General features: G+C 41.8%; 1 protein-coding gene and 1 pseudogene across 1 annotated transcript; both read left to right on the forward strand.

Annotated features, from left to right (window-relative positions):
• Positions 1-1,773: 1,773 nt before the first annotated feature.
• Positions 1,774-6,946, forward strand: LOC121396384 (annotated as a pseudogene).
• Positions 2,895-18,086, forward strand: LOC121396211 (protein kinase C delta type-like). The gene is made up of 10 exons (XM_041570950.1): positions 2,895-2,983; positions 9,532-9,752; positions 13,938-14,044; positions 14,196-14,360; positions 15,033-15,124; positions 15,650-15,712; positions 15,829-15,967; positions 16,505-16,696; positions 16,785-16,913; positions 17,369-18,086. The coding sequence occupies exons 4-10, from the start codon at positions 14,199-14,201 to the stop codon at positions 17,498-17,500; spliced, it is 909 nt and encodes a 302-aa protein (XP_041426884.1). The 5' UTR covers positions 2,895-2,983; positions 9,532-9,752; positions 13,938-14,044; positions 14,196-14,198; the 3' UTR covers positions 17,501-18,086.
• Positions 18,087-18,352: the final 266 nt, after the last annotated feature.

Genomic DNA, 18,352 nt, shown 5'->3' on the forward strand with positions numbered 1-18,352 from the left:
AACCTTGAAAACATCAAATAAAATTTTTGTATTATTATCACCCATAATAAAGAAAAAATGCCAGCGTTTTTTGGGACTTAGAAAAATTTTTCACTTTTTTGGAAGCAATCCCTATCTACTATATTGCACTTCGCCTGGTCTGAGGTGGCGAAGGAAGTCTGGCGTAAAAGGTAGCGTTCACAATCATTCGCGCGTTAGTGAATTTGCGTAGTTATGTCCCAGTTATGTAGTATTTGCCCCAGAGTGTTTGTTTTACTGCAGAAGCCAAAAGTGCACTGCGGCTGCTCCTCGTTTGATTCTGATGCACTAGCGCTTACAATTCTTGGTTTATGTAAAAAAGCCATGGGGGAATTAAGGAGATGCACTAGGACGTGTCAGTGCAAAGGAGTGAAAATGCAGCAACAGTCTGAACTCTATGCCACTGCCTATTTACAATGGGCATTAGTAGCGACGACACAATCATATTTTTTAAAAAATAAATATCGATGAGACAAGGACACCCCACACACCGCTCCCTCTGAGATTTATGACGCAACATCCTGCAGCCTTAACCCCTAATCTCCCAAAACACCAGCCTAGTAGGTTAGAACCAGGCAAGTAATCGCATAACTTTGTATACTACTTGGGGTACAGTACATTCTTTATTCTGAATATTGCTGTTACTGTGATAATAACTAGTCTTGCTGTTAGAAATCAAGAGGTACAGCTGAGCTTTGAAAAAGGCGCTCACCAGTTCTCCCCCCTCTCAGTCATTGTGAGCTGTTCGGCCGTCCCTGTAGCTGCTCTCAGCGGGGCTATTGCTTGTGTGTGTGTTGGGGGAAGTGTTGAGCTGATGCTGCTGCTGCCGCCGACTTTAGTTTGAGCCGGAAGCCTACTGTTGCCGTCCTCTCCCTGCCTGAGAATGTCCGACCGCCTACACAGGACACCAGGTCGGCACATAACAGCATCCAGCAACCACTGATAAGGGCATACGGCATATTCATCTGCTGGCTACATGGGCTTCTACTACTATAAAATTGTTATTTTTACCGACACGGGTTTCTAAGGGTTGTGTGGGGCTGCTGGATGTGACTGTGCAGCTCTGTCCCCGCCACTGATGGGTAAAACCTGCGTTGATGCTGCTGAAGGGAAAGAGCATGATCAGACTAGCAACATTGCTTTTGAGTGACAAGCAGACTAGCCAGTAAGACAGGAGCTGTACCTGTCACTCATTTGCATATGACTCCGACGCCAGGCTGCTGGAGGGGGGAAGCTCAGGGCAGTGTGAGGAAGAATGAATGAAAATATTTAAAAAACGGCAACATTTTTTTAATGAAAAGTATTTAGAGAAATTCTTAACTTTACCCAAGGGTGCTTTCTAAGCATTATGAATTTCGTGATAGTTCCCCTTTAATTTAATCCCTTCATTCAGACCTGCCCAGACATATCAGGATGAACATCAGCAGCATCACTGATAATATACTTTTATACTGTGTGGCCCTTTAACAACTGACAGCAGCTGGGATGTGTAGTTGTAAAAAACCCCGCTGGAGGGCAATATGTCCCCACTGTAATGGTCAGGCACACATACACACAGTACAAGTCCCTTCACCCTGACACGAACGGGGAATGACACTGCCCCCCCTCTCAGCTGGTAATTAATCAGATAACAGAGCGCTGAGTGTCTGCGGCTCAGAGACTATCCAGCCCACGCACGTACAACTCGTTTGTTTCTATGAACGTTTCCAGCACAGGACCCATTCCCACACATATCATCCCCATTCCCCCGTATTAATGCAATTGCAGGTGACACTGACACAGCAGCTCATCCCTGTCAGGGGCTACCTCCGCGCCTAGTGCCTCAGGAAGCAGGGCGGACTGAAATCACCCAGGTGCCAGGGAATCCCATCCGTAGGCGCTTTAAGAAGGATCTCCTGCATGGATGGCTCCCTGCAGCCGGTACCTGTGACATAAATCCGCCAGTACCTCCGCTCCAAGAACGTATCCTTCCGCGATGGTTACAGCTGCCTGCATGTCCCCAGCCCCTTCACCCCCGAGCAAGTCACGTGCCTGTTTATTGACAAGACCACCGAGCGCTTCCTGTGCAAGGCCACTCTGCTGGAGGGCAGCTGGGAAGACTTCCAGGACAGCATGGAGCTGCTGCTGCACAAAGAAGGCTCCTCTTACCTGAGCCCGGAGATCCTGGCTGGGTACCTGCTGGACAGTGAGTCGGACTGTGCGGAGCTGAATGACAGTGAGAAGCGCAGGATCTGGGACAGGGCCGTGTGGTTCTCTGACCTGGAGGAAGAGGAGTCCCACTTAGTCAAGGCCATGTACAGCATTACAAAGATTTCCAATAAGACCCTTAAGAAGTTTGGGGTGAAGTGTTTCCAGCCCAGCAAAAGGCTGGTGTTCCCATGGTATAACCCCAGGAATTTCAGCCTGAATGGCTTAAAGTTACTGACTTCAGAGGGCCACAAGCAGAAGGTCCATTACGTTGAAACCACTTACCCCAGGCCTGGCCGCTACTACAACCTCTTCAACTCTGTGTCTCAGGAAAGAAGGAGACGGAGGTGGTGATCAGTAGCCAAGAAGTGAATTGTTTAGCCATACACCAGTCTACTGGAGTCACCACCTTAGCGCTGCCCAGGGGAGTCTCTTGCCTCCCCCCTGTCCTCTTGCCCTACCTGGAGCAATTTAAGCGCATGGTTCTGTGGCTTGGGGACGACCTCTTGGGAAGCCTCCAAATTATTTGCTGGGAAATTAGACGTGAAGAGGTGTTCCCGGATCCGCCCCAAGCGGGGACAAGCCGCCCAGTCCTCTGCAGGCCTTTAATGATGGCTTGAATATCAGTAAAATCCTTAAGGCTTCTCTCCCTGCCAGCCACAAATCTATCATCTCTTTCCACCAGCTCAGACAGGAGCTATTTGGTCAGCTGGAGAATGCGGATCAGGTTGCAGGAGTAATAATGGACCTGGTTCCCTGAGCTGAATAAACTTTACAGGTACATATTAGTTTATACCTTAAATTGTCTGCCCCAATGTACAACTTCTTTACTTAGGGATCCGCCAAGCAAGTGTTTTTTGAGTTCATCCATAATACGGGAAATAGGCGACGGAGGTCGTTGTTGTATTGCCTTTCCATATGAATAAAGATTTACAAATTTATAAGATTAATTTACATTTGTGAATTACATGTTAAGTGGAAAGTGGTTACTTGCGACTAAAAATTCAGACAGAATTTTGCTGGTAGAAACTGCCTAATTGCGGTCACTTTCTGCCTTATATAGTTGATATACACACTCATGCACTGTAATGGACTTTGTAGTTCACTGCTGGGCTGTTTTTTTTTCTTATGTGGCATTAGGCTTAGAGAAGTTTATCTGCTTAAGCCCAGTGTGCTTGGCTGTGAGTCTTCTATTTGTTCATTGCTGAGGAGTAGTAAATGAACCAAGTTGGGAGCCCAGAGTATCCATCTGTAAGATGCAGGCAGTGAAGTGTCTGTTTAAAGGGAATGTTTCACTAGACTGTCCATATGTCAAAAATCATTGAGTTTGTAACATCGCTCAAAACCTTTTCCTAATGGAAAAATATGTATAACTGGCACTTATTATATCTGTCAGGCTCCTAATAAGGCAAGTCCAGATGAGTCTGTGGTGCGAGAATCTGCTGCTGCTCTGCTCTCAATTGTGACTGTGTCCCAAATACATTGACTCTGCTTAGGAGCAGACAGAGACACTGCAGGTTTTGCCATGGCAACGCAAGATTTTGCATTTTGCACTGAAATCTGCTGAGTCTGCCTGCACCTGAGCTGAGGTCAGGTCAGACTGACCATATGTTTTTTCGGGCATTTGCCTGAGGGGCCGCTTCAATTTTCTTTAAATGGGCCGCTCCGATAAAACCTTCTTTTCACTGCATACACAGCGGGCTCTAGGACCGCTCCTCCAGTCTATGTCCCACTGTGGCTCCGCCCCTCCCACTGCTCTCGTGCTGCTGCTGCCATGCGGTGTGTGTGTCCCAGCACAGTCAGCATTGAGTTTGTGTGAGTAGACTTCCTCTATCGAGTGGGAAATCAGTAGGTTGGTGCAGTGAGCTGGTGGGTGTCAGATGAGTTGGGGACAGTGTCATTTGGTAACTTTGTATAGTGGGGGTGGGGCTAAACTGTGCTGTTGAGGACATGGGGCTGCTGGAATACACAGAGGAGAATCACTGCACTGAGCTTTCTACCTGCCCTGATTGTGCCACATCCCTTGTGCCTCTACACTCCCCACACACAGGCTCTTCTAATAGATAAAGTGTAGCATCTCCCTGACATTTCAGTATAGAGATCCAGAACTCTGGCAATGAAATAGTGTCAGGTACTAGAGTTTCCCAACTTCAATCTATTGATAATCTTTTAGACCCACACTGTACCTATACTTTAATTGTGTGCACATTTGTGAAAGGTTGTTTCATTTATCTATTGGGCTCAACCAATTTTTGGAAAGGATAAGCACTAGTTGTGGGCAGCAGTGTTTTTGTAGTTGACCAAACGAAGCAATTTGATAGGGATTATTACTTCAGACTAAAATTATTCCAGAGTTGTGAAGCTCAGTTCAGCAAAATGTACAGAGAGATCCCATAAAACTATGGCACATAGGTATTCCCTGTACTAAGCACAATTCAGCAGGAACAGTCCCTAAGTTTGCTCATAGTCTGTACAGAGAGATCCCATAAAACTATGACAGCATAGATATTCCCTGTACTAAGCACAATTCAGCAGGAACAGTCCCCTAAAATGTACCATAAAATGATGGCATAGTAATTCCCCATTTTTGAGGTGACTCTGATAAACGTGGGTCTGCACCTGTAAGTGGACACAGGTGGGTTTTGTTCAGTTAATTTTTGTGTTTTGTGAGGCAGGGTCATTTGAGACATTGCATTTAATTCCATTAATTATAAATTAGACTATAGTGTTAATGTTGCTTTACTGATATATAGGGATAATAGAAGTCTGAGGGGTTCTGTGACCATATAAAGGCACAAGGCTGCAGGATCTTTAACATATTTCACATGAATTACACTTGAGTCAGAAAGGCAGCTCTTTATGTAAATATTTTTTTGCAGTTTTACCCCAATATTTGAGTGGATGAGTACAAGACCATTGCGTGTTTACATGTGGGCTGCTTTGATTTTTTTGCCCGGGCTGCTTTTTACCCCCAGTCCGGCCCTGGCTGAGGTAATGTATTTAGGCAGAGGAAGAATTGGAAGAGTCAAGTCTTGACCTGCATGTCTCCACAGGCTGAGATTCCACTCATCTGGCCTTAGCCTTATCCACATGAAAAAAACAGAAAAATAACTAAGATAATTAGGTACTTATATACTATCATATGCAGGTAGGTATAATTACTCAATGGGGCAATTCTGCTCAAACAAAAATAAACCAGTGGAGAAACCGCCCCATGTGACATTGTTAAGCTATTTGTTTCCGACTGCGCTTGAATGAATGTCATCAATGAATATAACACAATGGTCCATTCTAGTTTTAGATTCTTACGTGTTTTTTTTTTATGACTATTTATTTGTGATATTTTTTTAATATATCTCCACAAATGAATAAAATTTAGATTCTTAAGTTTTAAAGGGGATGTTCATCTTTATAAAAGCTTAAGACAATAGAATTGTCATCCATTTTGTCTGCACACCAATCAAACTGATATTGCTTGAGGCTGAAATCAAGTAAAAGTCAGGAGTACATTTATTAAAATATCCTTCAATACAAGTGAGGAGTACATACTAAAAACCTTTGGCAGTTACCATAGCTCTGATTTCACTTAGTCTGAAAGACGTTTGGGTAATGCTTTTCTGGTTTGAACTGTGTTTCAGCCCCAAGAAATATTACAGTTATGGCATGCAGAATATATTAATGAGTTGTGTATGTACCCTTCTGTTAACATGCCTGCATGCAGTCTATCTCTTCAGGGGTAAATGCATCTGTTTGTATTGTGTTGCCTTATGAAAGACACTGTACAGAGCTTACCTTGTAAAATATCTCCTTTTTTTGGGTACACACATAATCCAAGGAGCCTTTTCATTATGGATTAACTTGAATGTTACATCTAGTGATAATAGAATAATGGAGTATGAAGCTACCATGTAAACATTAATGGATGCAATATTGCGACTAGCCACTTGTTAGCATAAGCCGGCCTACACAGATAGGTGCCCATGGCAAACTCTCAGGTTCATCCTGTCCTCCCTCATAATATTTTTACTTAGGGGACCAGATAAAATCTTGGTATAAGCTTTGTGACACAAACCTGCTTCATGATCAATTACGCACCTCCATTTTATTAGCCATTTACTTCTGATAGGAGTCATTGCATTGGATTAAAGTGTGTCTGACCCAAGCAGCTTTCAGATGCACTTTTTGGACCAGACTCAAATCCCTGCTTGAATTTTCTGTCACAAATTCCCCACCATCATTCCCTTGGGAGCAGCCAGGCCCTAGCCTACATTCATCTGTGACTGACAGTGTGTTTTTATTTGTATAGTGGCTTCAGAACTTACAATTCGGCATATTTTCATGCATATGTTTGTTTCTAGGAGCACAAGTAGACCTTCACAGGCCACTAGGTGGTGCACACATAACTGTGCAAGTCAAATAATGTGGTTGTATAGTTTTAATTGATGTAACTTTATTGGTTAAATTCAGCTTGTCCAACCTTATTTCCTTGTTTTCCCAGGCCCAATTGGTAGTGGAAAAACCACGTTCATCAGCGAGTATACTCTGGATCTGTGCATCCATCCATCCATCCTTGTGGGGAGATTTTGGAATTAACAATGTGCTTCTGGCCAAGATCATGCTGACCCCGTTTGCTCTGCAGCACTTGGAGGAACAGCTGGACAAATACAACAAGTTGGCAGACAAATTTGAGGAATTGCCCCTTTATTTCATGACTTTCCATGGACAGCAAAATATCAAGTAACATAGCTGCCATTTTACAGTATTGCAGTCATACACTTGAATGGGGTGCGTGATTTGTAGAACAGAGTTACAAGGCCACACAGACTAAATTCCATATGACAGTCAGGATGGTCATGGGGGGGCCCTGCATCTTTGCTGCAAGATGGCATTTTTATTGTTACTTTATTTTTATTGTTACTTTTTAAACAATAGTGCATAAGTGCAAATATTTTTTTGGTCTCTTTAATCAATATGAATGAGAATGGGATTTTGTATCACTGATGTATACATGCCTTGTGTATTTTGGTATAAAACAGGAGTGACATTATATTAGGGTCATTAGAGCAAGAGAGGTTTGAGCAAGAGAGAACAGTTTTTTTGTTTAGCTGTATTCCTCATTAGAGAGGTTTGCACATCTCTTTTTAATGTGCTAGAAAACTTCTCAGTATCTCCCCAACAATCAAAGTTGTCAGGCTGACCCTGCTAGTAGTTAAATAGTTATCTGAGGAAACAGTAATCTAAAGCTTGTGCCATATTTCTGCTGTAATAAATTTTTTTAAAAAAGCAAGAGTCTGAGTATGGTGGTGTGCTTCTTTTTCCTCTTCTGAAATACATAAATGGTAATCTACCAATGCACTGTGCCTGCTAGTGTAGGGTGCACCTCTTCCTCTTCATTTCTGGTGGGTTCTATTATAGGCCCAAACGAAGGGAACAATAAAGAGGTGACTATGGCAGTAAGGCCTCTTATACCATTTCTGTCCATTTACTCATGGGTCAGTCAGTCTGTACCTGGTTCGCCTGCGTATGGTCATTGCCAACGGTAATCTGTAAGGTCTAAAGGCGAGCAAATCTCTTTTTAAGGTGTGACTTGTAGATAGTCAATTGAATTTATAAAAAATCATTGATTGATACTCCATTTATCGGCACACCATAACCACACAATAACTGCTTTGAGATGGTGGTCATTTGCAACATGAATTGTGTGTGGCCATATTTAAGGTTGTAGAAGGCTTGTTCCTTTGTAGAATGGTTGCCTAGAACCATTTTATCCAGACCTATAAGTATGCTATATTATTTAAGTTTATAGGAGATTCTCAACATCCCAGGAATTAATTATATAACTGATAAAATGGTGTCCTTAAAAAAACAGTAACACCAAAAAATTAAAGTGTTTTAAAGTAATGAAAATATAATATGCACTGTTAAACTGATGTTTGCTTCAGAAACACTACTATAGTTCAAATAAATAAGCTGCTGTGTAGCAATGGCAGAAATTGAAAAAAAGCTATATGGCACAGTGTCAAGATTACCAGGACCTGGAACGTTGAGGAATATTATCCCCAACAAAAGGTGTGGGCTGATAAAGCTATAGTTAGCTATAGTTTTTTTTTTTTTAAAAAAAAATTGCCCTTCCCCTGTGAGCACTAGGACACTGGCACTAAGAAGGAGCTCCTGGTGTGAGTGGTCATGCTGGTCAGAGCGAATGCTCATAATGTGCTTCTGACATCACACGCATACACATAATGAGCAAGTTGCAGCATTTACTCATTTTGCCTATGTGTGTGCCCCAACCAGGAGCTCCCTCCCGGTGCTGGTGGCCTAGCACTGGTGTCGGGCAATTTAAAAATAAAACTACTGTTACCCTCAACTGGAGTGCGGGCTCTATTAGCTTGCACATATTTTTTGGCAATAGGTGCACTTAAATTTGCTCTTTTGAAGTCAAACTACTTAGAACTTACTGCTCATCATCAAAATCTCTCTGCTGTTGGGAATCTTTTACCGCATTCATTCTGTTGCCAGTTTGTTTGAGGCGTACTGTAGCAAACAGGGCTGATCCTATCAAATGTGGGGCCCAATTGGGAACATGATGGCGGGGCCCCTAGACAAAGTGTTGCTGGCTACTGACACACCAAGTATTTAGGAAAATAAGGGCATACAGGCACAAAATAGAAAGGAAAGGGGCAGACAAGGTAAGAGAGTGAGAGGGATGAAATAGGGGCACACAGGGTAAGAGAGAGAGGGAGGAAATAGGAGTGGACTGGGCCAATTAGTTTGGGGCAGGCTGGGCCGATTCAGCTTGGGAGCAGGCTTGGTTGGATTGGGGGCAGGCAGGGCCTATCAAGGTTGGAGGAAAGCTGGGCCTATGAGAGTTGGGGGCAGGCTAGACCTATGGAGTTGGGGTATAGGCTGGCTTATCAGAGTTGGGGTTGGGCTGGACCTATGGATTTGGGGATGGGCTGGACTCTCAAAGTTGGGGGCAGGCCAGGCAGCATCATGTGCTGAGGGAAATATTATCTGTGCTGCCCTGTGGTGCGGGCCCCAGAAGTGCGGGGTCCAATTGGTCCAATAGGCCTAAGGCCGGCCCTGGTAACAAATGTGCAGCCGCTCACTAAACATTGGCTTCCGACATACTTGCTGCAGGAATCCTGAATTCTATCCCATTATGTGCATATTTACTAATTTTTATTAGATACTCACATCATCACTTGCTTCTTTCCTTTTCCAATTGGCATAAAAATTCACCAGTCTGTTTTGTTGTTATTCATATGTTATAACCTGTCGAAATTGAGCAAACTTTCTAATATTAGTATATTTAATGGCATTTAGAGCCAAGATATGAAGAGCGGAAGACTCGAAGCCGCGAACCGACCTGAAGCCGCAGAAAAGACCCAAAGCACCGATGACCCAAAGCCATGAACGGAGCCGAAGCTGTGAAAAGACCCAAAGCCATGAAAAGACCCGAGGTTGAATTCTTGAAGCTGCAAAAAGACCTGAAGCTATGAAAGGAGCCATAACGGAAGCTGCCAAAGCCATAAAAAGAGCCTAAGGTAAGTTCCACTGAACGCCAATGTGTTTTTTTAAATTTCATTTAAAGAGCACTAAACCATACAAATTAACACGGCTAAAAATCCCATGTTTTATATACAGAACTTATTGCACAAGCCTAAAGTTTCAGTTTCTCAATAGCAGCAATGATCCAGGACTTCAATCTTGTCACAGGGGGTCACCATCTTGGAAAGTGTCTGTGACACTCACATGCTCAGTGGGCTCTGAGCAGCTGTTGAGAAGCTAAGTTTAGGGGTCATCACAAATTATCAAGCAGAAAATGAAGTTTGTCTGTAATATTAGCTGGGCTGATTATTAAATTCGGATGCTAATTACACTGGTTCCTGTGCTGCCATGTAGTAATTATCTGTATTAATTACTAATCAGCCTTATATTGTGACATTTCTATTCTATGTGTACTGTATATTGTGAGTGGGTCCCTAAGTTCAGTAAGTGACATCAGCACAGAGCACGTGCAGTGAATCAACAGAAAAGAAGATGGGGAGCTACTGGGGCATCTTTGGAGACACAGATCTTTACTGCTAAAGGGCTGTGGTTGCCTTGGGCTGGTACAGAAGCACACAATGTAATGTACAATGTTCTAGCCTACTTATTTATGCTTTACTTCTCCTTTAAAACCCTGGCCACCAATGTATTATTTTAATACTATTTAGGATAAAATATTCTATGGGGGCCCTGACCACCGATGTTTCTTTTTTTTTAAATATTCTGTGGGGCCCCTGACCTCCAATGTTTCTTTTAAATTTGTAAGGGGGGCCATGGACACCAATTTTATGGGAGGCCCTTGCACCAATGTTTTTTTTTTAAATTTATAGGGGGGCCCTGGCCACCAATGATTTTTTTTTAACTTAAAGAGGGCCCTGACCACCAATGTTTTTTTAAAAAAAAAACTTTTAAGTGGGACCCTGGCCACCAATTTTTTTCTTTAACTAATAATGGGCTACTGACCACCTATGGCTTTTCATATATAAATCTTGTGTGTGTGGGGGGGGTTTACCATTTTTAGCTCTTTCTGTGTTGCCTTTTTACTGTGAGGTGGGTTGGATCAGGGGTGGAGCTTGGGGGACCATTGGACCCAGAAAATGTGGTTGTATGGAGCTTTGTGATTTCTGATGGGGGCTCTGGTGACATATGATGTGTATGATGTATATATCGGTGTATGATGTGCTATCAGAGCAGAAAGGCACAGACCCGATCCCTGGCCTTGTTTCCTGGATCTCTGTCTCCAGACCCTGGTCGCGTCAAAAAAGGTACATGCATGCGCACGGGGGAGGTCATGCCAAAGGTGGCTGTGGCCACAGTCCGGGTCTGGAGAGGGATTTGCAGCAGGGTCAGGGCTTGGGAGACAGCAGCCCCAGTGGGCCCTGGGCCCCCCAGTCCGACCCTGGATGTTGCTCTCAGTGGCCTCAAAGCAGGTGCTTCTTTTTGAATTTCAAGCTTTGAGGAAAGTTTTGTTTATATAAAAACCAAGTGTAATAACAAACCTCCTGTAGGCTGCCAGTCCACATAGGGCCTACCACTCACAGCCCTTCTTTGTAACCCACATTTGAAGGTGTTTTACAAGTATAAATGGTTGGTGACCCCTGATCTAGAGGGACATGTAGAGAAACATGGAGTCATAGAACCAAAGGTTAACTCTGTGTCATCTGCATATTTATTTTTTGAAGGACCCCTTATTGTATTGTTTATTGGAACTCTGAGTAATAAATTGAAATAGGGAGTGGGATGTGACTGACCTTATAATAATTCCTGTAATGATGCTGTTTCATTTTCTTACCCTGCACTTTGGGGTATGTAAATACCCCAGTATGGGGTGAATCCATTTCATGCCAGTGATGCTAGAGTTTAATGGGTGGGATGTCCCTTATTCACTGTGTAAGAAACTTTACACTGTAGGGAAGAGAGAGTCTGCATTTTGGGCTCATGGCCACTCTCACATAAAAAATGACAGTAAATTACTTCCCATGGTCATAAAAGCCAATGTGAATGGACTTTCATATATTAAATATTATATTAAACAGCTCAGAATCAGATTCTTGAATCTAGACACAGACTGGACAAATGGAATGAAGTATAAGAAAGCTGATAAACTAACATAATGGGTGGGGGTTGCTATCTGCACTTCCTACTCTTATGGATGTACTGTAGACTTGCTGAAGTACTTGCACAATTGAATCAAACCCCATTTGAGCCCATACTGTATATCCCTCCCAAGGAACCCCCAATAAGAGTTCACTGTAACTATAACTGACTGTACCTGGCTCTGCACTGCAATGTTATCTTACAGCCTGTGCCCAGGTGATGATGTCATCAGATGGCACCTTACACTAAGCAAGAGACCTCGACCGTTATGACAGTTGGTGTGACAGCGTCAGACAGAGAGAAGAAGCAGAAGAGAGAGCTCCAGTGGATTTTAAGAGAAAATGAAGAGAAAATATTCTAATTCTGGAGAATCTGACCCCCCACCTTCAAAGGAGAAGAAAAGAAGAGAAGACCATGAAGAAGAGGAAGAAGAAAGCCAGAAGGAGAAGAGAGAGAGGAGTTTGGAGGAACAGCTGCCAGAGAAGTGCTGCAGGGAGGAGAGCATACCTTCTGGTTTTAAAGATTCAGACCCCCAGCCCTCAAAGGTGAAGAAAAGAAGAGAAGACCATGAAGAAGAGGGAGAAGACAACCAGAAGGAGAAGAGAGAGAGCAATTTGGAGGAACAGCTGCCAGAGAAGTGCTGCAGGGAGGAGAGTATACCTTCTGGTTTTAAAGATTCGGACCCCCAGCCATCAAAGGTAAAGAAAAGAGAAGACCGTGAAGAAGAGGAAGGAAAAAAACAGAAGAAGAAGAAGAGAGAGAGGAGTGTGGATGACCATCTGCAAGTTGAGTGCTGCAGGGAGGAGAAACGGAGAAGGCAGGAGACTGATGAAGGTAAAGACAAATCACTTAAAAATGCCTAAATAGCAAAAAGGAGTAGGTCATATGATTGTCAACTGCCTCTAATTTACTGGTGCAATTGCTGTTTAGGACCCAGATAATTTATTCTGCATACTATTTGTTATCATATTGATTTTTATGGTTTATTGTGAAAACCAAATAAAATATTTCAAACCATAGGACCCAGATACTGACATAAGTGTAATATTAAATTTAATCTATAGATCGAGGGCCCTCTTTACTTCTCATATCGGTATTTGCTTGTTTCTGTAGGATTTTTGGTACTGTATGTTTATTATATACACTGGTTTATTGTAAAGCATTGTGACATTTGTTGGTGTTTTATAAATACATGTTGGTCATGATAACTAATTGCACAAAGGCAACAGTCAAAAGGAATCAATTAGAAATCAGCTTGGAGCAGTGTATTTGAACTTGAAAAGAAATATCTGATTGATTCTTATGGGTAATTGCTCTGATGCAATTCAGCACCTACAGTATGTCCTATATGTAAAAAAAAAGTTGCCTAGGTGCAAGGACCCAGAATAGCCAATGAGATTTTTGCGCTTATTTAGGTTACCAGTAAAATAAAATAATTCCTGTTGATTGGTTGGTGTCAGTGACTAGACATTTACCAGTTTTGCAATATTTACTACCTAATCCTATAGGGCAAATTTTCTTCATAAGTTCTAAATTGCAACAGTGGCGATACCCACATCAACTAATGAAAGCATTGCTTTCATTTTCTAATATTCGCTAACTTGTAGTCGATTGTTAATTGCTAATTGGTTGCTACTGGTAACTGCAATTTAGCACCTATGTTAATTCATGAGCTTTTTATAAATCTCCTCTGCTTTCCTACCTATAAAATTTTAGGGATCTGCCTGCATAAGGTCTTTAAACAACTGCAGATGGTGGATCAGTTAACTCTCATTTTACATATAGGCTTATGTTTGTAATATGTATGCGCTAATGCAGAACACATGGACCCTGGAATAATCTTATGCACATGGATCATCAACTGGCTGGGCCGGAACCATGCAGTGGCCACAATTTGTCTTTTAGCCACTTGAAAAGATTCTCCTGTGCTGTTTGGGAAAGAAGAAATACAGTTTTATGGAGCATTAAGAGCAGTACATGGGAACAGCAAAATTCATTATTAGCTATTGAACTATTAACTATAGGAGCTCTTCATTAACTATTATTATTCAAAAGGTGAAAATAAAATGTATTTTCTTTTCTAGGAGAAGCTGGACCTGTGAGCGCAGAAGCTCAACCTTCAAGGCTAAACCCGCTCAGTATCTCCAGTTACAACTTCTACTCTAAGTTGGGAGCAGGAGGATACGGCAAAGTGAGTGATTGGTTTCCATTAAACACAATTGTTTTGCAGGGTTTAAATCCTAAATGTGGTAGAAAGCAAAAATTTGTTCTCCCTTGGGGAATATTTCCATGTTAGTGCTTAAAATAGACAGTAATATTAACTCTTTTCTTGCCTTTTACAGGTAATGCTGGCTTCGTTAGGAGACCGGAGGCCATATGTGGCTGTAAAATCTGTCAGCAAACAAGAGGCCCCAAATTACAGCAACATTCTCTCAGAGTCTCAAGTGCTGAACATCGCCAGACACAGCCCATTTCTTTGCCAAGGCTATGCCGCTTTTCAAACCCAGGTACAACATTGACTCCATATTGCCATTTAGTTTGTAATACTGTTCGCAGGGACGTAACTATAGAAGAAGCAGACCCTGCGGTTGCAGGGGGGCCCAATAAGACCCTAATTAATTAGCAATTTTAATATATCTTGGTAAAATAGGCAAACTTATAAATATTTTGGGGCCCTAAATTGAATTTGCTATGGGGCCCAGTAACAACTAGTTACGCCACTGACTGTTTGTCTGTGTCCCCTAGATGATAGCTCTAGTTATACATCTGATCCCCTTACATAATGCCCCATATATTATATATATTATAACTATTACAAATTATATGACCCATATAACAACCAAACTGATTATACAGTACAGTTCCTACACATTATATAATGCCTCTTTGCCCTGTACACCCCTTACATGTTCATGCAGGATTTATATATCCAGTGCTGCATTCTGCCCGCAGGGATTAATAACAACATGCAGGATACCCACCAACTACCCACAATATTAATCATCTGATGCCATAGATTAATATTCTCTATTTTGTTCTATTTGTGCAGCAAGTACAAAAACAGATATTTCGGCCCACTTTATTTGGCTTTATATTAATGTAATTAATAAAATTTGTACTGCCCTATGTTGTTGTGTTTGTTTCTCTCCTTCACTCTTTCCATTTGTCTGTGTAACCAGTGGCATGCCTTCTATGTAATGGAGTTCCTGAGTGGGGGAAGCCTTGAGGATGAGCTGAATCGACACGGGACGCTGTCCATGGACAGAGTACGGTAAGTATTACATGGCACTAGTACAATATGACTTATAGATAGCTTTATACCATTTGTGCCTATAAGAAGGATGGATTATAAAATGTGTACACTTTAGCACAGGGGTGCCCAAAAGGTAGATCGGAATCTGCCAGTAGACCTTTCCTTGGTGATCAGTAGATCTCAAGACACTGTCAACAAACAGCTTGTCTAAATCACCCTATAATTTCATGCTTTTCATTAAGATATTTATTATGTTACAGTGACAGAAGAAATAGTTGTTTGTTAAATATATCAATATACATTTTCTCATAAATCGGTATTTAAGTAATATTTCCCATGGAACAGAATGCTAACAATGCTTTTATGGATGTAGATCATAATGGGACAACATCACTTAAAGCAGAACCCGCATTAGTAAATTATGGGCACTCCTGCTTTAGCACTAGGGAGCATCATATTCAAATTTAGTACTTGTTTTCTCATTTTCTTAAAAGAAAGCTAATGAATTACAGTTCATTGAACCTTTGTGTCCCTGTTTAAAAGGTTCCATTCTGCGGAGATGATCTGTGGCCTACAATACCTGCACGGCCTCGGGATTATCCATCGGTCAGTATAGATTTCTTCATTTTTGTAACATTCTACAGCAGAGGCCACACACAGGTTGCTCTGCAAATCAGGAGCCTTCATCTTTTTTTGTTACTCATTTCATCTTTATTTTACAGAGACATCAAACCCATGAACATTCTATTGGACCATCAAGGACACGTTAAAATCTGTGACTTTGGCCTGGCAAAGCAGAGCCTCTTTGATGGAGACCTAACAACTGGCTGGGCCGGAACCATAGAATACATGGCCCCGGAGGTGAGATATGCAATTACAGATTATTTATATGGGTATTTATTTTCTATCTGTGAATATACCTTCATGTGAGCACTTTCACAGGCTGTATTTATTACACACATATAAAATAGCCATCCTAAACAGCACATCAATATACTAAGAGTAAATTTACTGTAGGTACTGGTAGCTAATAGGCCCGTGGAGAGAACCAGCTTAACAACATTTCTTTACTTGACATGACAAACATTTGTATTACTTGCTCAGCTTTACATAGAGCTTTGGTGCCACTCACATATTGCCAGGCATCATCCATATTTGCTGACACAGTTTATTTTACCTGTGTCTGAGTTATACCCATCCAGCACTTACTGGGCTCTGGCAAATGTGACAGTTCTGATCCACACTAGAGAAACTAACTGGTCACATGCATTACTCACTGCACTCCATATGCTCAATGGGCAGCTGAATCCGTTAAACTCTGTTGCCAATATTATCCCAGTAGACTTACTTAAAAGCGCCATTTTACAACTAAGTACATAATTCTTTTTCTTTTCTAAGATCCTGAACAGAAAAACATACAACGCAGCAGTAGACTGGTGGTCATTGGGCATCACCATCTGCAAAATAGCCACTGGCAAGTCACCGTTTCATAACAGCGGGAACAAGAATCAGCTCATTTGTTCCATCAAAAACCATGAACCTGAGATACCTGATTGGCTGGATGAAGATCTAAAACATCTTCTGGGGCAGGTAAGTAATGACAGAGGGATAAAAGTATTGACATATTTACTAATAAATGAATTGCTGGGATTTAAATAATTTTCCATTACTCCTTTAGCTGCTAGAAAAGAATCGGAAGCAACGCCTTGGTGTTCGAGGAAACATCAGATGCCACCCATTCTACAAATCCATCGATTGGGTGGCGCTGGAAGAGGAAAGATTACAACCCCCTTACCAGCCGAGAACAGTAAGTACATGGTTTGGGAATAATAATCACAGATGATTATAACACTGACTAGTGAAATCAGAAAGCAGCAGCTTTAGTTTGTAGAACTTGTATTTAATCCTATAGGAAAACCTATACAAATAAGGCAGAAGGGATGCTCTGTGGGTACAGGTAATGAGATTATTAAAATCTCTGAACCTTCTGGATTCTTCCAAATCTGTTTTAAATTAGCCCCACAATATCCCAAAAGAATGGCACAATATCGTACTGCCCTCTACAAATGTTGTATATTGCCATTGTAATCTTTTTTTGTAAAAAGATGTGAAATACATGGCAAACTGAAACACAAAGTGATATATTAATAGAATCAAAATGCTTCATATGGACTTCTAAAAGCAAATCCAATGACTGTTCTCTTGCTCATAATATATATTTTTCATTGTCTTGATTAAAATAATTTTTCCCTTTTAATGCAGCCATCACCTGAGCTATTCCAGCCGTATAAAGAGAAGCTGTCATTCCTGGAGTACAAGGAGGATGAAGGAACATCAGGAGACAGGGACACCATTCCCGGCTTCTCATTTCAAAGTTCCACCTGGCTGACGTAAGTATGGATAGGCGTGTAATCCAGCCAATAATAACAACTATTCCATCAGCACAGGTTTTAGCAGATAGTGGACATGATTGTGGGCTGCAAGAACTTTTCCGCCTGCTGCATAAAGGCCAGATCATCTCTTGTGATTCCTGTTTCAACCATCGGCTCCACCTTCACCCAGGATTCCATCTACCAGGGTATGAGACTGCCGGGTAACATCAGGCCTAGAATTATGAGGGGCAGTCACTCATCTGGCACATCACACGTAAGTATCAGGTGGGTATCTTTATGTGAGTGAATGTGTGAGTGAACGTGAGATATGAAAGGATAAGGGTGTAACATGAAGGCAAAGCAGAGTCTAAGATCACAGCCTGCTTTGTCTTCCTGCACATCATGTCTATGGAAGCCATACCCTGTTAGTTATGTATATAGTTCTGTAGTTCTCATAGTTGTGTAGAAATCCAGATCAAGGGTTTTTTCCCATCTGAAGTAAGATGGGGTTTTTACCTTGACCTTTAAGTTTTGATGTTAATTGAGCAAAGGGTGGGACATAGACACGTGCAGTTTAAGCCTCGTTTGTTGTCTTTGTTTGTCACATTTGTCCTGTTGTGTGAGGCGTTACACCCGGCGTGCCGGTAACAAGGTTGAAGCCTTGACGTGGCGTTACTGCTCACATGTATAAACATGTGCTAATTCAACCAATGCTGAGAGTGTGAGTGATGTATTGTTTCATTGGCAGAATTTGTTTCACTTGCTCATAACCTCTTTATCTCTTTGAATACAGCATTTACAGCATTCACTGTTGGTTGATTTGGTGCATCCCTAATAATAATAAGTGGCCGCTTCAAGCATTTGCACCATCACT

Source organism: Xenopus laevis, chromosome 7S, assembly GCF_017654675.1.
Source record: "Xenopus laevis strain J_2021 chromosome 7S, Xenopus_laevis_v10.1, whole genome shotgun sequence".
NCBI classification, from domain to species: Eukaryota; Metazoa; Chordata; class Amphibia; order Anura; family Pipidae; genus Xenopus; species Xenopus laevis.

Bases quoted from the DNA above. Each gene is read 5' to 3' on its own strand.
- LOC121396211 (XM_041570950.1), top strand. From the start codon at position 14,199: ATGCTGGCTTCGTTAGGAGACCGGAGGCCATATGTGGCTGTAAAATCT. The intron at 15,713-15,828 runs GTCAGTATAGAT...TTTATTTTACAG, and splicing joins GGCCTCGGGATTATCCATCG to AGACATCAAACCCATGAACA. The intron at 15,968-16,504 runs GTGAGATATGCA...TTCTTTTCTAAG, and splicing joins TAGAATACATGGCCCCGGAG to ATCCTGAACAGAAAAACATA.